Source organism: Acipenser ruthenus, chromosome 28 (genome assembly GCF_902713425.1).
Source record: "Acipenser ruthenus chromosome 28, fAciRut3.2 maternal haplotype, whole genome shotgun sequence".
Lineage (NCBI taxonomy): Eukaryota > Metazoa > Chordata > Actinopteri > Acipenseriformes > Acipenseridae > Acipenser > Acipenser ruthenus.
The window spans coordinates 15,674,657-15,691,611 of NC_081216.1; the positions used below are offsets into that span (position 1 = coordinate 15,674,657).

Consider the following 16,955-nt stretch of genomic DNA (forward strand, 5'->3'; position numbering starts at 1 on the left):
GAGAGAATGGTTGGCTACTTAAATAGCTACACTGACAGTATAAAGCTACAAAGGAAGAGACAGAAGGGAGCTAAGCTGGAAGGATCTGTCCTTGTGTTTTGAATACCCTTCGCTTGAAATTGTAACTTGAGCTTATATGCGTGAAACAAGTTTTGTTTGCTTTCTTCTGTGGTGTCAAAAATAGTCTTAGATTTTGGTACTCCTCAGCGTTACTAAAATACACCCAATCACCTTGACCTAGTTTCCTCAGAAGATCTTTATTACCCAGGCTTGCTGTTTAACTCAACTGAGCAGATATAAGCATCAGCAACATTGTCATGCAACTGATGTCAGAGTTGAATATGAAATTGACTAGAGAAACTCAACTCAGTAAATAGACTGCAGTGAGTGTAAATAATATAAAGGATACCTTGCCTTGATAAATGTATTAAATAACAGTGGTTAGCATCAATGTCTGTACCAGATAAAACCTCTTTGTTCATTTCATCTTCAGCACTGCTTTTCAGATCCTTCAACTGAAATGGCCCTGTTCCCATTACATTGTGTCTCTGCCTAAAAAGAGTGTATTATAACCTAACTGCTACATCCTCCTTCTCTTTTACGCTCTCCCTTCAGAGTACACTGAGCAGCACAGTTTAAACGATGGGTAGGGCCTTGTCAATATATATATATATATTTTTTTTTTAAATATATATATTTTAAAATCAGATACTAAGGAAAAGTTATTTGCACACAGGTGGAACTTCTGTAGCGGAGTACAAGAAAATATCTATAGCCAGTCTGTGCAAAACAAAGGCCTTGTTGTTAGACTTGTCAGTTGCTTAATGTTAGTTTATAGTTTGGTTAGTAATAGACTAAAAGGAGGAATTGTTTACTTTAATAGACACTGAAGATAGATGTATTCAGGTTAAACATTAGTTATTGAAAATAGAAATGATGAAACACAACTTAGCTGATACATTCCCATTACAAATGAGCACCTCTTTTACAAAACAGATCATCATACAAAGACCGCTTTGCCATATTTGGTGAATGACACACCCAATTCTGGGGTCGGACTTAACCCAGTGGTTCTCAGTTTTTGGACTGTGCTCCCCTTGCTCTTGTTTGTGGTACTTGACACTCTGAGCATTTATTAATTCATTCATTCACAAATATAGTCCAAAAAGGGGGATCTAAGTCTTCAGTATTTATTTGTTTTCACGTGCAACATAAAACGGCTCATTACATTAGCAAAATGATTGATGAGAAACATTAATTTACAATGCCTCTTTATTAAGTTAGCATAGCAACAAAGAAAAACACCTTGAAATTGTGCTTAATTGCAGTAATTTTCCAAATCGTACAGGGAGCAGGGGCTGTGACAGCACTGTTCCACAATGCCTCTCTTCACTTTCGCCTCTCCTTGTTGCTTCAATGGAAACTCGTCCACATCGTTCTCCGAAGCAGTCTTTCCAGACAGGAAACCTAGAAACAGTTCAAAATTCCACAATTACTGAGGCTCAAGCGGAAATTTCAGACAACGCATGACACACCGTGTCCCTGAGGATGGAGTGCAGGTTTACATGCATGTGGGTTTTTCTGTTTCTGCTCGGAGATTACAATGGTATAGAAACTGATTGTTAAACAATGGCATAACCAGGTTTGTGGGAGCAAAGGTCACCTCAAAGGAGAAAGCTACAAATTAGTTTCAGGAGGTTGTCTGCTACCATATGGTGCTTAAGGTTGCCACATGTTCTTTAAGGAACTGTTCCTTCAGTGAATAAAACATCTAGTGTTCTTTATCAACCTTGTTTTGCTCTGTTTTCCGTTGTTGCCTAAGACGGCAAGATTGGAAAAAGGCTAGTAAAGCAAATAAATGAATGGCAGAATGGAACAGGGTTATTAATATTTTGCACCATTTGTTTTCTAGAAAGAAAAGCCCACATGGTGGAATATATTCATCAAACATATTTAAGAGATGTGCACAAAATATAATTAAGTTTAACTGATGGAAAGAAAGTCTAAAGGTTGTGTTACTTGTTCAGTCAAACTAACTATGTATTAAATTAAATTAATTTTAACCAATTATGTGTTAAGTTAAATAGAGTTAACTATACAAAAAAGTAGGCACATTAACATTAAATCAGTTTGATAATTATTAATTTACTGAAACACCTTTCCATGTACTTTTTTTGTTTATTTGAATGAAAAAAAATCCTGTTTTTGCAGACTATGGGTCTTTCAAGATATGCCATTAATTGATTCATCACATGCTGTGATTTATAAATTCACAGACATCGTCACATATTTATCTGTGGATATGAAAAATAAACAATACTGGAACATTTATACCAGGACATCTTCATCTCCTGTAACTAAACGTTAACTATATCCCTGCTCTGAAACAAGAATCAACACCTGTTTCACAGCCTGGTCATTTAGTAGAACTTAAATGTGGTATAATAGAATATTTGTATATACTGTACATAACTGCAGGAACACAGGAAACTATATGCAGTACCTTGTAAAGAGAGCAGCAATCCTTAGCAGAGTATTAGCCCCTGCATGTCTGTCATCTAGTAAATTATTTGTATTCATTTGTAGTTATTTGTTATAATAATACATATGGAGAGCTTGAGAAATCGTATTTTTACTGTACTTACTAAAAGGAGAGGTCATGTCTCTCTTCACTTTGTTGGGAGTGTAGAAGAAACCCCTTTCTCCACAGACCAGGTAGAGCGCCTCCACCAGGTGAGATCCGCAGAGATGCTGGTTTGCGGCAGCCTTGCTCACGTGCGGAGAGGACAAGACAAGCAAAGCGAGCAGAGAGAGCACTCGGAACCAGAGGGCCATTGTAAATATGGTACAGAGCACTGCATCAGAGAGGGGGAAAACATCAAGTCAGATCACATGTTAACTGTTTCACTTGATGACGGCAAGAAAGACAGGGACAAGACTAGGTTGAGTCCTTCAGTCACCTTTGCTATTCTCAAGTCACTGATAATGTGCTAACCTGAATGTTTAATTTTACTTTTCAATATTTAAAAACTGAACAGCATTGTGTGAAAAGCAACCAGACTAATCACAGAAATTAATTCTGAAGATTGAGGGAACTGAATCTATTTAGCCTAGTGCAAAGGGTTACGGAGGGCTTCATTAAAGTCCTTCAAATCAGAAAAAGGATTTGGCAAAGTAAACCCTACTCAGTACTTATTTTAAAACATTGGGTAAGACTATAACCTTATTAAGAAAGAGCCATGCATACCCACACATTTTATAAACAATAAATGACAGTATAATAGTTGTTTGCTTTACCAACCTCTAGCTGAAGTATTCAATTAAAATGCAGTGCTGTCATTACAATGGCAACGGTTCTGTATTAGGGGGCAATGGCAGCACAGTGTACAGTGGGTAATATTGTTGTATTGTGACATCCCAACAGCATCACAGTGGTATGAACCACTACAAACTGGTAGTGGTACCATAGTATATCTGTATCAGGACCACTGTGCAGTATTTGTTTAAAATCAATTGTATTGCCATTGATGGTAATCCTTCTAGCTATGCTAGGGTTACTTGAGGCTAATAAACTAGGACTGTAATGTTATAGTTGCAGGTGTGATTGATGCCAGAATACAAAGCCCTTTTTGTTGGTCTCCTCAGGGAGATACTAAAAGGTTTTGATGCTTATTAGCATCTTGTTTTTAAAAAGCTATTCCTCAAAGTATTGTCTCATTTCACAAAAGTGAATCCGCTCAAGGCTAATTAATACTGAAATGTTATCTCATGGTTGCCTCAGATGTAGATGTACTCCTTCCAGATGGTAAGATCAAACAAACATTTTTGTTTGTCATTTCTAATCAGCACAATAACTCCTGCTACTTAAAACCCAGGGTTCTGGGCCTGACAGTGCTAATGAATGTTGCTATCTTGCTATGTACACATAGTTTGCTTAGTAACTTGACAGGGATTAATGTCTGATGCATTCCAAAAGATGGCACAAGCTTTAGGTTGATAGGCGCAAAGGGTGGAGACCGTTTTTTTTTAATTGAAGTGACTGGGCACTTTTGATGTTGTTTTTTTTTTTTTTTTTTTTTTTAGTCAATTCAGTCAACCCAAGCTGGAACAGATCTCAAATCTTGTCTGGCCCATTACTTTGTCAGCCAATACAATTTCATTGTACGCCTCTTCTTTGAATGCCAAACAATGGGCTTGTGCCAGTTCCTACTTCTTTTACTCGAACTGACGTAAATCCTGATTCTTGTTTTTGCCCAAATTCTTGTTCAACTGCCCTCAATAGCCACATGTTGTTGTTTTTAAAACAAATCAAAACAAAAACAACAAATCCATTTTAGGTTGGAATAAAAATGCCAAGTTGCCAGATTTAGCTGAGATAACACACTTAAGTTTTTTATTATGTCTGACTTTTCTGTTACTGAATCATAAGGTCAAAAGTTGGAAATCCACAACAATATGTTACACTATTTAAAAAACTAGTTTAAACCAGAAAGGTTTCTGTAAACAAATGGAACCCTTTTAAAGATCAATGACAGAATATCATTGAAAAAGTGAATCATATAGTATTGAGACTGTATTTTTGGTACCACTAGAACACAATATACACAATATAATACCTAAACTTGAAGAGTTCTTTCATGAAATGGCCCTGCCAAACACACACGCATTCAATCCAGGCTCACAGATCCTAGATTTGCAGTATCACAGCAATGCTTAGCAAAAATATCAATAGTAAAAGTATAATGCTTACCTCTTCAGGGGAAAACCAGAAGTTAGAAGATAGCGAGATGGATAGAGAGTGGAAAGTAGCTGTGAAAGTTAGCTTTGGCGTGACCGTATTTATACTCCCCATCACTTGGCGACCAATGTGGTACAATAAGACTTTTGCACAGGTGGCTGAAAAGGAGCAATTTGATTTTCCATTTCATTAAACATGTTTACCATGCTAAATATATTAGTGGACGACTAAGCGTATTTCACCATACAAGTGAACCATGTATATATCTCCTCCCAAAGTTTTTTTAAAGGTCTCATCTCACAAATTGACCAAACAACTTTTGACATCTGCTGGCCCATTAGCTGTGTGAAGACCCCACTCAGGCAGTCATTAGAGCAGGTATTTGGAGAAGCCTTGTTTGTATCGGCAGAACTGCTAATGTATTACTTCCTTGTAAATGCACTAGACCCACACATTAAACTGTATGACGTCGCAGTCTGCTGGTGTTTTTGTCAGATTGATTTTTGCGCTGACCTTTCTTTTTTTTTGGACAACCCAAATGTTCATGGTAATGGTGCTTGCATGGACAAAACAGAAATGGATTTTAAGAATTGTGAGAGACATAATGTTAAAAAAAAGCACAATGAATACTTTAATGTTGTAGGATCCTTAATATCAGCGGTTTTACTGGATTACTGGTATATTTTTTTCCCAGCTCTTTAGATTACCCATTAGGCTAGATTTTCTAAGGTTTTGCACCACAGCAAATAACAAGGGTCTGTCAGAATTTTGCCTACAAGTGACGGCCAAAAATAAAATATTAAGTACAGAAGTTATTTTACCTTTGGAAATACCATAAGGTATAATCTTTAAAAGGTATCATTTTTTTAATATTTACTAACTCTCATTATGCTAAACAAAATATTGATATTGTTTAGAAATGGCGCTCACATTAAAAAATGGGTGCAAAATAGGATAAATGACCTTAAAATGAGCAAAATAGAAGTGAGCTTATTTGATACATGTATGAAATTGAATGTGGCCATAGACAAGTTCATTTCTGTAACTTTTCTTCTACATCCTTGTTCTTTGTGTAATGTGGTGACAGGAAGCTAGGCTCCATTACCACTTTTTGGCACATTTGTGACTGATTTCTTATATCTGATCTCAACATACCAGATTTTTCAGGTTCCACAGACAGAGCCCGGAACACACCTTTATGAAGTTCAAGTCAAGTCGAGGGTGGATTGGGTAAAAACACCTATAGGAAAGCTCATGCACTGAAGTATTGAAATAATATGTTCTAAGCAGCAGCAACAAGAAATGTACAGTTGTGATTATCTGTGCTGGCTGTTGCTACAGAACCAAAAGATAAAATGGCTAGAAAAAAGAAAAAATCTGCAAAGATAAATCAATTTTAAAAAAATTGAAAAAAAAAAAATCACATGTATACAGTATTAATGTTTTAAGTGCATGATACATATTTAAATACTATACAGCACACATACATGTAGTCCCTTCAGATCTGTAGACTTTTGTGTACCCTTTTTGAGTACTAGAAACATCAAAATAATAATAATAATAATAATAATAATAATAATAATAATAATAATAATAATAATAATAATAATAATAATAATAAACCTGTATGTTTAAATACGTATGTTTAAATATGCACATTTAATTAATGTTAAATGTGCGTCATGCTACATGATTCTTTGCAACATATATTGGTGCTTACAACTGTATTGTCATATTTTCTACATTTTCTTTAAATTCTCAAATCAATAAATCGATACCCGAGTAGTAAAAAGAGACCCAGATAATGTAAAACCTGACGGGTACCCGGGTTTTTGGCTAATCAGCTACCCTCACTGATGTAAATATACATGGTGCTCTAAGAGTGGTTATGGAGTAACCTCTATTTATTCATGGAAATGGAAACTTAACCCCATTGAGGCATACAATAGTGGAATGTTGATACTGGGCCTTTCATCACAGAGTTAGGTCAAAGCATGAGCAGAATGACCTGCAGACCAGTAGGAAATGTTGCCTTCACAGAGACTCAGCGCCACCCCCGGGAGCAAAGTATTCATTTACTGCATCTGGAACATTTTTTGTTTAAATAGATCAGTCCAAATCTGTGAGGCCAGGAAACTTTTGTGCAGCAACAAAATTAGGCCATACATGGGGGGATTTTCTAAAGGGAGCGCATACTGACCTTCCTATCAGAGGAATACGCTGAGACTTTCAACACTATCCAAACCGTTTCAAGTTCATATTTTTCCCTTGAATTTTCCAAATATTTTCGCCTTTCTCATTACTTATGTATCCCTTTTTAATTTCTCCCTAGTTTATACATTTTTTTAAAATTCCATTTAATAAAAACAAGTTTGTCCTTGTTATTTTCCAGTTGAATTAAGGGGAATTTATCCAATGGGGAAATATGGCACAGCAAACCATTTGGAATAAAGGTATCTCTTGAAGTGCATGAAATATTGCTGTGGAGTAGGTAATAAACACATTGTTAAATTTATAATAAATGTTTTTTTTTTAAATAGTAGTATCGTGGTGTGTGTTCAAGAGAATCACACTGTCAAGTAACCTGAGAGGTGAAACACATTTAAAATTTTAAATGACATATTTTAGGGGTCCCTGACTGGCTCATTTAGTAAAGACACAGCCAAGTGATGTGCAGGGTGATTGTGTCTTAACAATGTGGAAAAACTAAAGCTCGCCGTAGGTATTTTAATAAACATACACAGAATGGGTGTCAGGACTTTGCTTTTTTAAATGTATTGTTTGTTTTTATTTTGGATGGTAAAAAATGTAGGGGTGTACCCATAATTATAGTATTTTCCGAGTAATTCCCTTTAAGAAGTTTTAAGTTGTTGGTATTAATTAATGGAATAAAACTGGTTAATTACGTAATACAAAACAAAGCGTTCACTCTGTTGACCTTACTACACAATTACTGAGAAACTGAAGGTATGATTTCACATATTACCTGTTGTGAACTAACTAAAACTTCATATGCGATTATTTGTATTACCTTTCTTTTATCCTTTTGATATAAAATCATTTGATTTCATTTTGCATGTTTCTTAAGATATGCGCGATCTCTGCAGTGAATTGTGGGATTGTAGTCCTAGGCAGAATGTAATCTCTGATTAAACTTGACGAAGAAATACATATATTTATGACTAGGTGTCCTGGAAAGCCTCAGCAAGTAGAGTGGCTTTTTAGGATGATGATGCCGCACCCAGACTTGAATCTCGGGTCCGTATCTGGGTCAGCTGCTCAACAGTGAGAATCTCCACAGTTTCACTGATGGACCGTGTCTGTCTTTCAAGGGCTGACCTGCAACATTGGGTTTCCAATGGCCGGTAGTAGGTCTCTTTGGTGACCCCCAGTCTCTAATGAATGACCTGCTTCACCAGGTAATAGTTTAAGGTGCTTATTGTCCCAATCAAACAGGGAGCTAGCTTGGTTGCCCAGCAGTGCTTTGGCCATTTCACTGCTTCAGCAAACCCGTTCGAAAGTCACTACAATGGCCTCAGGGTCATCCTCCAAGGTCATTTTCATTTACTTGGTCTGCAATGCAAACATGTGTGCCATAGGGTGAATACCTAACGAACACAAACTTCAATTAGTGAAAATTATAAGTTGTTTGTCCATACTGCACATGCTGTACTTCTCGAGGTTCAATACTGTGGAAATACAGGAGAAAGTCTATCAAGGGAGAATGGGCTTGCTTATTATATATTTACATTAATACACAGAGTGGGCATAAAAAGAGATGTGGTGTAAGAGCATTAAAAAAGTCAGATATGTAATCACACCTTTGAATTGAAGCTGAAGTGCCCTACAGTCAAGCACAACTACAAAACTATGTTGCTGTTTCAGTTTGGGAATATCCCCTTTGGTCACATTTTTTTTTATTTCATTTTCTTAAATTTTAAAACCGTTTGTGTGAACTCTATGGATTTCAAGATGTTGTCCCGTCAGAATGTTGAAAAATATGTGTATTATAAAATAGATACTGTGAGACAGCAGAGAGGGGGTTAAAACCTCTCTGCAGTAAAAACATGTGCGGAATGCACATTTGTTTTGTTTAATTGTTTTCTGTTAATTGTTTTATTGTTAATTATCACCTGCACCTGGCTATGATTGTAAATTAGAGCCAGGTGCAGGGTTTATAAGGAGAGCAGTCAGTCTGCTCTGGGCTGCTGAGTAGAAGGAGGCAGGAAGAGGTACTCTGCTTCCCAGCAGTCGTAAGGTAAAGTGTGTTGTATTGTTTAGTGGGGAAACAGCTCAGCTGTCCCACTGGTAGTCAGGGTGTTCCTGTGTGTTAGTTAGTGCTCGTACAGAGCTAGGTGTTTGTTTTGTATTTTTGTTTATTTTGGTGTTTATTAAAAATAGCGCACCAGCGCTTTAAAATCCATTCCAGTGTGTTGGGTCGTGTTTTTAAAGGGGCTAGAACTGCGAAGAGGGTCGATTCATTTACATTTGGTGGGCGCCCCTATAGACCCAAAGATGGATTTTAAAGAATTAATAGAAATGATTATGAAGAACACCGCTGCTCAGGAGGAGCAGACAAAGAAAATGGAGAGATGGATGATGGAGGTGGGGTGGGCACCGCCGAAGACTCGGGAGCGGGAGCCAACCGAGCTGGAACGGTTGCTCCAGGAGTGGAAGCAGGTTAGCGCAGCTCCGCAGACTCCCGAGCCAGAAAGGGAGGAGCTGCTACCGCCGCTTCCGGAGCCCAGAGGGGAGGAGCTGCTACCGCCGCTTCCGGAGCCCAGAGGGGAGGAGCTGCTACCGCCGCTTCCGGAGCCCAGAGGGGAGGAGCTGCTACCGCCGCTTCCGGAGCCCAGAGGGGAGGAGCTGCTACCGCCGCTTCCGGAGCCCAGAGGGGAGGAGCTGCTACCGCCGCTTCCGGAGCCCAGAGGGGAGGAGGCGAAAGGCATACCTCCACCACAGCCCCGACCACCACCCCTGCGGTCCAGTCCGGCACTGCTGCGTGCGGTCCCTTGCTCCTCGCTCCTGGACACCCTGTCGGTTAGCCTGGACCTCCCGTCACTAGACCTAGAGCCCAGGAGTCGGCAGAATCGGGCACAGTTCTCCACCTGGTCCCCTGCTCCGCTCCTCCCGGACACTAAGACGTCGCTGTACTGCTCCCAGACGTCTCTTACGCTCCCCTTGGTCACTGCTTCGCTCCCCCTTGGTGACCGGACGTCGCTGCACTGGGTCCCAGCTGCAGACCTCTGCCCGCTGCTGCAGCCTCCAGAGCCCCGGTTGTCATTCCGGTCGCCCCTGACAAACCGTTGGGGTCCCGTGTTGCCGGTTCGCGGTCCCTTCCTGGCAGTGCCGGAAGGACCGACCCATCCTCAAGCCCGCCCGTGGAAGAGGGCGGCAATGGACATTGCTGGACTTGAGGCTGGGTGGTCTTTTAAGGGTGGAGGGAGGTGGCCGTGGTATGACCGGTGTCTTGAAAAGACATGGGGGGGGGGGGATGTGTGAGACAGCAGAGAGGGGGTTAAAACCTCTCTGCAGTAAAAACATGTGTGGAATGCACATTTGTTTAATTGTTTTCTGTTAATTGTTTTATTGTTAATTATCACCTGCACCTGGCTATGATTGTAAATTAGAGCCAGGTGCAGGGTTTATAAGGAGAGTAGCCAGTCTGCTCTAGGCTGCTGAGTAGAAGGAGGCAGGAAGAGGTACTCTGCTTCCCAGCAGTCGTAAGGTAAAGTGTGTTGTATTGTTTAGTGGGGAAACAGCTTAGCTGTCCCACTGGTAGTCAGGGTGTTCCTGTGTGTTAGTTAGTGCTCGTACAGAGCTAGGTGTCTGTTTTGTATTTTTGTTTATTAAAAATAGCGCACCAGTGCTTTAAAATCCATTCCAGTGTGTTGGGTCATGTTTTTAAAGGGGCTAGAACCGCGAAGAGGGTCGATGTATTGTAAATGAATAGTCAGGATACTAAACATTTAGGGAATTACAGTTAGCCTTAACTATTATTAAACAAAACTATAACTTTATACAAAAAACTAGAGTTTCTTATCTATAGCTTGAGTTGAATTTTGGGTAAAAAAATTACAGTTTTGGGCACTTTTTTTTTTTTTTTGGATAACTAAAGTTTGTTTTGGTAAGGGACATTCTCACTAATATAAATCTTAGGAGGCACAATTTCACACTCACTTATAGAAATAATCACATTAATGGTTAATGATAAAATGTATTTCTAGCACTGCATGGTTAAGAAAAGTTCTCAGTGGTGGCTGGGCCAGCGCAAATTCAATTGTCTACTACGGTGGTGGTGGCTATGTAACGAAACCAAGATGTGGAGCTGCATGGCTATAATTATATGTTTGCTTGCATGGGTAAGGGGCTGTTGAGGCATAATAATCACATGGAAATCTGTGCTTATATTAGCTGAACTTGTGTTGGCATCTCCGCCGACTGAATTGGATGGTAAGGCAAGGGATTATTGCTGTCAAGATGTAAAAACCTGTCATGTTGGCTTTATTAACTCATCAGCAGACAGGAGAGCCATTCCATTTTGCATAAACTCTAGTACATCAGATTGACTTCAGATTGGTTTTGAGAGCTCCATTGACGCCACTGGGGTGCTTTAGTCCCAAGTATTTAAAAAGATGATGACTGACAGCTGATGATTGAAACATAAAATGATATTAAAAGGGAAACAACAAGAATACATTTAAGATAACCACACATACCAATTTGTTCTTTAAGAGTTGGTCAAGGTTTGTTCAGGTGGGTACAAAATAATGTGACTGGAAAATGTATTTTTGATATTAAAATCTGAAATAGAGATACTGACCATAAAACAATTGCCATGTAAAACTGCTGCCTGCACATTTTCATTAAGATTAAGAAACATTTGTCTCCACCTAGTGGTGCAGTTTATGAAGTGCAGTCAGTATCTTCAAAACAACTTCACGTCTACTGCAGGCAGTTTGCATTACCTTGTATAGAGAAATGAATTTTATGATGTACCTTTGCCAACTTTTAAGGAAAGGGACCATATAAAAAAAAAAAAACAAAGCTGTACTGGTATGTCACAAGCAATTTGCTCTTTTATCCAGACTCATTTCACAGCATACTTTAGTCATTATGTAAAATTACTTCAAAGTTTGTGTGTTTTCAAGTTGGGAGAGTTTGTGTAAATAAATTGTTGCACGGCAGCCCGATAAGACAGAAACTGTTAACTAGCAATGCAATACACATAGTAAAGCGGCTTCTGTGGCTCTTTAGTCTCAAATCTGTACCATATTTATACCCTATGGCTAATGAGATCCCTGTAGCAGCTTCAGTACATGAAGTACATAGTAAAAGCTTGCAAAGACCACCTCATAAATTAAAGACACTTTTTACAGTCCCAATTGCTCATATTGACGGCAATTTAAAGTGCAATATTAAGACTACCCTACACAAACATTGGTTTGGCCCATGGTCCGCACTGTAGTAATATCTAGTTATATCGAACATTATCAGCGCTGTGAATGCAACAGAACGCGCAGTTTGTGGAGATTTCAAAAAAAAAAAATTCACTTTAGGATAGATAGTTTGTTTTGTTTTTGTTCTCTGTCAATTAAATTCTATTCATTGAAAAAATGCAAGAGAGAACCAGACCTTTATTATTGTTTTGTTTGGGAAGTTAACAGGGTAATGTTCCTGTGTAGGGATAGGGGTACAGGCAGGCATGAACACGTTTAAGTTCAACATCAACCCTGAATAAAATGCTGTCCTGTTTTTAAGCAGTAGTAATAATCGGAAGCAGTGGTATTTAAAACTAACAGAAGACAGTTTTCACTTTAGTGAAGTAGGCTACAATATTTATTTTTCATTAAAAACTTGTTGTTTATTGAAATTAATGTTCAGCTTTCATATTGAAACTTTTTGTGTCATTCAATAAAACAAGTAGTGTATGAATTTGCTTGTATCGTTCAAGACTTTTTTCAAGTCAAGTAAGCTTATTTGTGAATAAAAAACGACAATCCAGTCGCAGTCCTTCTTTCGCAACCAGTGTCATCTATATGACACGTAGCGAAGTGGTATAGTAATTAAATGTCCCTGGCAGCGGACTCTCTGTTTAGCGTATTCAAGAACTTGTAGCATGGATGTTTTTTTTTAAGAAAACGCAATTGAGTGCAAAACGTTTTATGACGTTTTTAACATTCATAGGCAAAGGGCAGCAGTGTGGAGTAGTGGTTAGGGCTCTGGACTCTTGACCGAAGGGTCGTGGGTTCAATCCCCGGTGGGGACGCTGCTGTACCTTTGAGCAAGGTACTTTACCTAGATTACTCCAGTAAAAACCCAACTGTATAAATGGGTAACTATGTAAAAAATAATATGATATCTTGTAACAATTGTAAGTCGCCCTGATTTCCATTACACGAGAGTAGATGTTAAAACTTCATGCTGATTTGAACTCGGCTCTCGCCAAGATAAGCACCAACTAAGACGTAGCTTTACAGTAAACTAATGTGATCCATATGCATCTCCATCCATTTACGTTTCCTTCCATATGATGATGTAGATATCCTTCCGTCTGGTGTTAATGGCTGAAGTGTAATGCTGGCTCCAGGGATCAGCTTATTTTGCCTCCCTGGCGCATCAGCACACACAACGGCTGCGATGCTGGCTCCGGGGATCAACCAAAGTGCGGCCTCCCCAGCGCATCAGCATGACAACCGTCTGGATTGAGCTAAGTAGGGTACATCTCTGGGGTTTTCAAGTGGGCACCTTCCATCCTCAGTGTTTCGTCGACTAGCCCACGACACCTCAAGAGGGCTCGACGGTGATTCTGGCGTCCCAGCATCACCCCCCTCCGTCCCCCACTCAACTCAGCCCAGCTTACTTACCTGTCCCCAGCCAGAATCTTTCCGTCTCAACCACAGCCAGTTGCTGCTCCTCTCTGCTGCTTCAGATAAGTTCTTCACTGTGCGACGCAACTCTTGGCCACTGAATCCGACGTCTCTGAGAAACCGGGTTGTAGAGTGTGCCACAAATCCTCGACAACCCACTTCCAATGGGTAAACCCGAACTCTCCATCCTCGCTGTTCCGCTTCAGTGGCTAGTTGAGCATACCGCAGTTTCTTCCTCTCATACGCCTCATCTACAGCGTCCTCCCATGGCACTGTTAACTCTACCAGGTGAACAAGGCGTGCTGATCCAGACCACAAGACAATATCTGGTCGAAGGTTAGTGGTGGCAATCTCAGGTGGAAAAATAAGCCGTTGACCAACATCTGCCAGCATTTTCCAGTCTCTAGCAGCTTCCAGTTGTCCTGGGCGAGGATTGGTTTTAACACCTTTTCTTGGTGGTTGCTCTCCTGGGCGGAGGAATGTTGTCTTTTGTGTGTAATGTTTTGATGGAACAGGTGGCAACTTATTGGTCATGTTACGCTTGTCTTCCAATGCTAAGGCCAAACATCGCAGCACCTGGTCATGGCGCCAAGTAAACCGTCCTTGGCTAAGAGCCACCTTACATCCTGTCAAAATGTGCCTTAATGTTGCAGGTGATGAACACAAAGGACATGAGGGATCCTCTCCAACCCAGAGGTTTAGGTTCTGTGGTGATGGGAGAACATCATATGTTGACCTGATGAGGAAACTGATCCTGCTCTGTTCCATTGACCATAGGTCTTGCCAGCCAATCTTGCGTTGTTCCACACTCTCCCATCTCATCCATTCTCCCTGTTTGGCCTGGGAAATGGCCTTTATACACCTCATCCTCTCCTCCTGCTTTTGCACCTCGTTGACTACCAGCTTCCTTCTTTGAGCTGGGGCCGCCTTGTGCCATGTAGGAGGAGTTGAACTGAAACCAAGACCCCCTCTTCCATGCTGAACTTGCCCCATGATATCACCAATTCGAAGGGCAGCCTTTGCATCTTCCACAGCTTTCTTTGCCGCCCACTTTCTTCCAGTTTTCAACACAGGTGCTGCCTCCCTTACGCATTTATCGCGTGACTCTACTAATGTCATTTCCAGTCTGACCTTGGCGCACTTAAACTCCTCGGTTAGAGCAGAGACTGGTAGCTGCAGTATTCCTTTACCATAAAGTCCCACTCTGCTGAGGCAGCGTGGAACTCCCAACCATTTCCTGATGTATGAACTGATTAAAGCTTCCAGCTTCTCTACTGTTGTCAAAGAAACCTCATACACAGTCAGTGGCCACAGCAACCTCGGCAGTAGACCAAACTGAAAGCACCAGAGTTTTAGTTTACCTGGTAGAGCGCAGCTGTCTATGCTCTTCAACCCTTCCACTGCTTGTTGTCTAACTTCTCCCACACGAACTGTGTCCTTTAGATCCCCGTCGTACCATCTCCCAAGACTCTTCACTGGCTTCTCAGACACTGTTGGTATTGCCTCACCATTAATGAAGAATGTTTTATCTACTACTTTGCCTTTAATTATAGAGATGCTCCTTGATTTAGTGGGCTTGAATTGCTTTTCGTGCCCATTCAATGTTATTGGTTAATTTGCCCAATAATCGATTAGTGCAGGCTACTGTTGTAGTCATGGTTGTCATGTCATCCATGTATGCTCGAATTGGTGGTAGTCGCATTCCAGAAGCCAAGCGCTCTCCTCCTACTACCCATTTTGATGCCCTAATGATTACTTCCATTGCCATGGTAAAAGCCAGTGGAGAAATGGTGCATCCTGCCATTATTCCAACCTCTAGGCATTGCCATGTAGTGCTGAAATAAGGGCGTCTGCTACGAAATAAATAATAATAATAATAATGAAGAGGTGTCGGGGATATGCCTCGTCAAGCTCACCCCAAAGCACGCGTCAGGCCTGAAATTACACTCCAGAACTCAAACAGGATAGCTGATACACATTTTTAATATAACTAGAAAAAAACAGAATTGTAAAATGTATCTTACTTATATATGGCACAGTTTATCTACCCTCCAATTGTAGCTAACAAAATAATGCCATACATTTCAGCCATTCTGCACTTCCATTAGCTACACATATCAAATGTGTAGTTCTAAATATACTTTAAAGTTATACAGTCAGCACTCACATATCCGGCCCTATAACATTTTGACTTCAGTGACAGTCAAGGGCGTGGGTTTGGTTTGAACATTGGTGGGGACACAATTTTTTAGGGGGGTGGAGTCGCAGTCGCTAGGGGGGTTCAGGGGGGGGTTCAGGGGCGTGCCCCCCCGGGAAGACATTTTTTAGGAGACAGCTGTTAAATGGTCACTTCTGGTGGCTTGAAATGAATGAATCGAGGATAATCTGATTGACATGAAGTTGGCTGGTATACGCTTAAAACACTATGATAAAGTGGCCCTCCTGGAAGCTGGTTTGACATCCCTGCTATAGAATTACTAATAACCTGAATTATAACCTATCCCAGCCTTACTGTAAGCTACCATTACCCCTGCCACTACAAGCATGAGCACATGCACGCTCACGTGCTCTGCCTGACTCTCCTGTGTCTGTGCTGCTGCTCGTACCTGGGTGCATTGCTTCATTCACCTGATAAAATAATAAATTGATGCATGCCATATAGAGAGAAAATATATGGCTATGCTAACTTTATTTGCTGAGTATTACTATACAGCATTAGCCTACTATCATATCACAATGTGCCTCAAACAATAATATATCTCAAAACTGAGTCTAACACTTTCACTGTTATAATCACTAAGCCATTACAGATCTCACCTGCGACCCTGCTGCTCCACCTGCCTCTGTACTGCTTTTACCAGGTTGCACTGCTTCATTCACCTGTTAAAATGATAAATTGATGCATGCTGTTTAGAGAGAAAGTATGACTGCTAACTTCATTAGTAAATTATTTTTTCATTTGCTATGAGAATCAGTATCAATTGTGTTTATTACTTTAACAACATCTTCCTACTTACACTTTGACTTTTTGTAAAAAAAACTTCCTTATGTCCATCTTTATTTTTTTGGCTGCCATTATGCTTTAGTCACCTAAAGCCAAATTGAAGTGATTAGCTAACGTTAGTTGGTTGACGATATAAAAACATGCTCACGCACACTGACTCTCTCTTTCTCTTTCTCTCTCTCTCTCTCTCTCTCTCTCTCTCTCTCTCACACACACACACACACACACATAATGATTTAGCTGTGAAACAAGCTAGCTAGCCACCAAGGACGTGGGGTTAGCAGCTAGCAATGGGTCGCTAACGTAATAAACCTACTTACCTACCCATTAGGTAGGTTTATTC

General features: G+C 40.2%; 1 protein-coding gene across 2 annotated transcripts; it reads right to left on the reverse strand.

The window, feature by feature from the left end:
* Positions 1-1,174: 1,174 nt before the first annotated feature.
* LOC117434440 (insulin-like) lies at positions 1,175-16,646 on the reverse strand. Of its 2 annotated transcripts, XM_059003336.1 has the most exons (4): positions 16,626-16,646; positions 16,426-16,488; positions 2,646-2,855; positions 1,175-1,467 (listed from the first exon to the last, which is right to left on the reverse strand). In XM_059003336.1, the coding sequence occupies exons 3-4, from the start codon at positions 2,833-2,835 to the stop codon at positions 1,319-1,321; spliced, it is 339 nt and encodes a 112-aa protein (XP_058859319.1). In that variant the 5' UTR covers positions 2,836-2,855; positions 16,426-16,488; positions 16,626-16,646; the 3' UTR covers positions 1,175-1,318. The 2 variants fall into 2 exon arrangements, with proteins under 2 accessions (XP_058859319.1, XP_033912877.1); XM_034056986.2 differs by lacking the exons at positions 16,426-16,488; positions 16,626-16,646 and adding an exon at positions 4,751-4,928.
* Between the last annotated feature and the right edge of the window lie 309 nt (positions 16,647-16,955).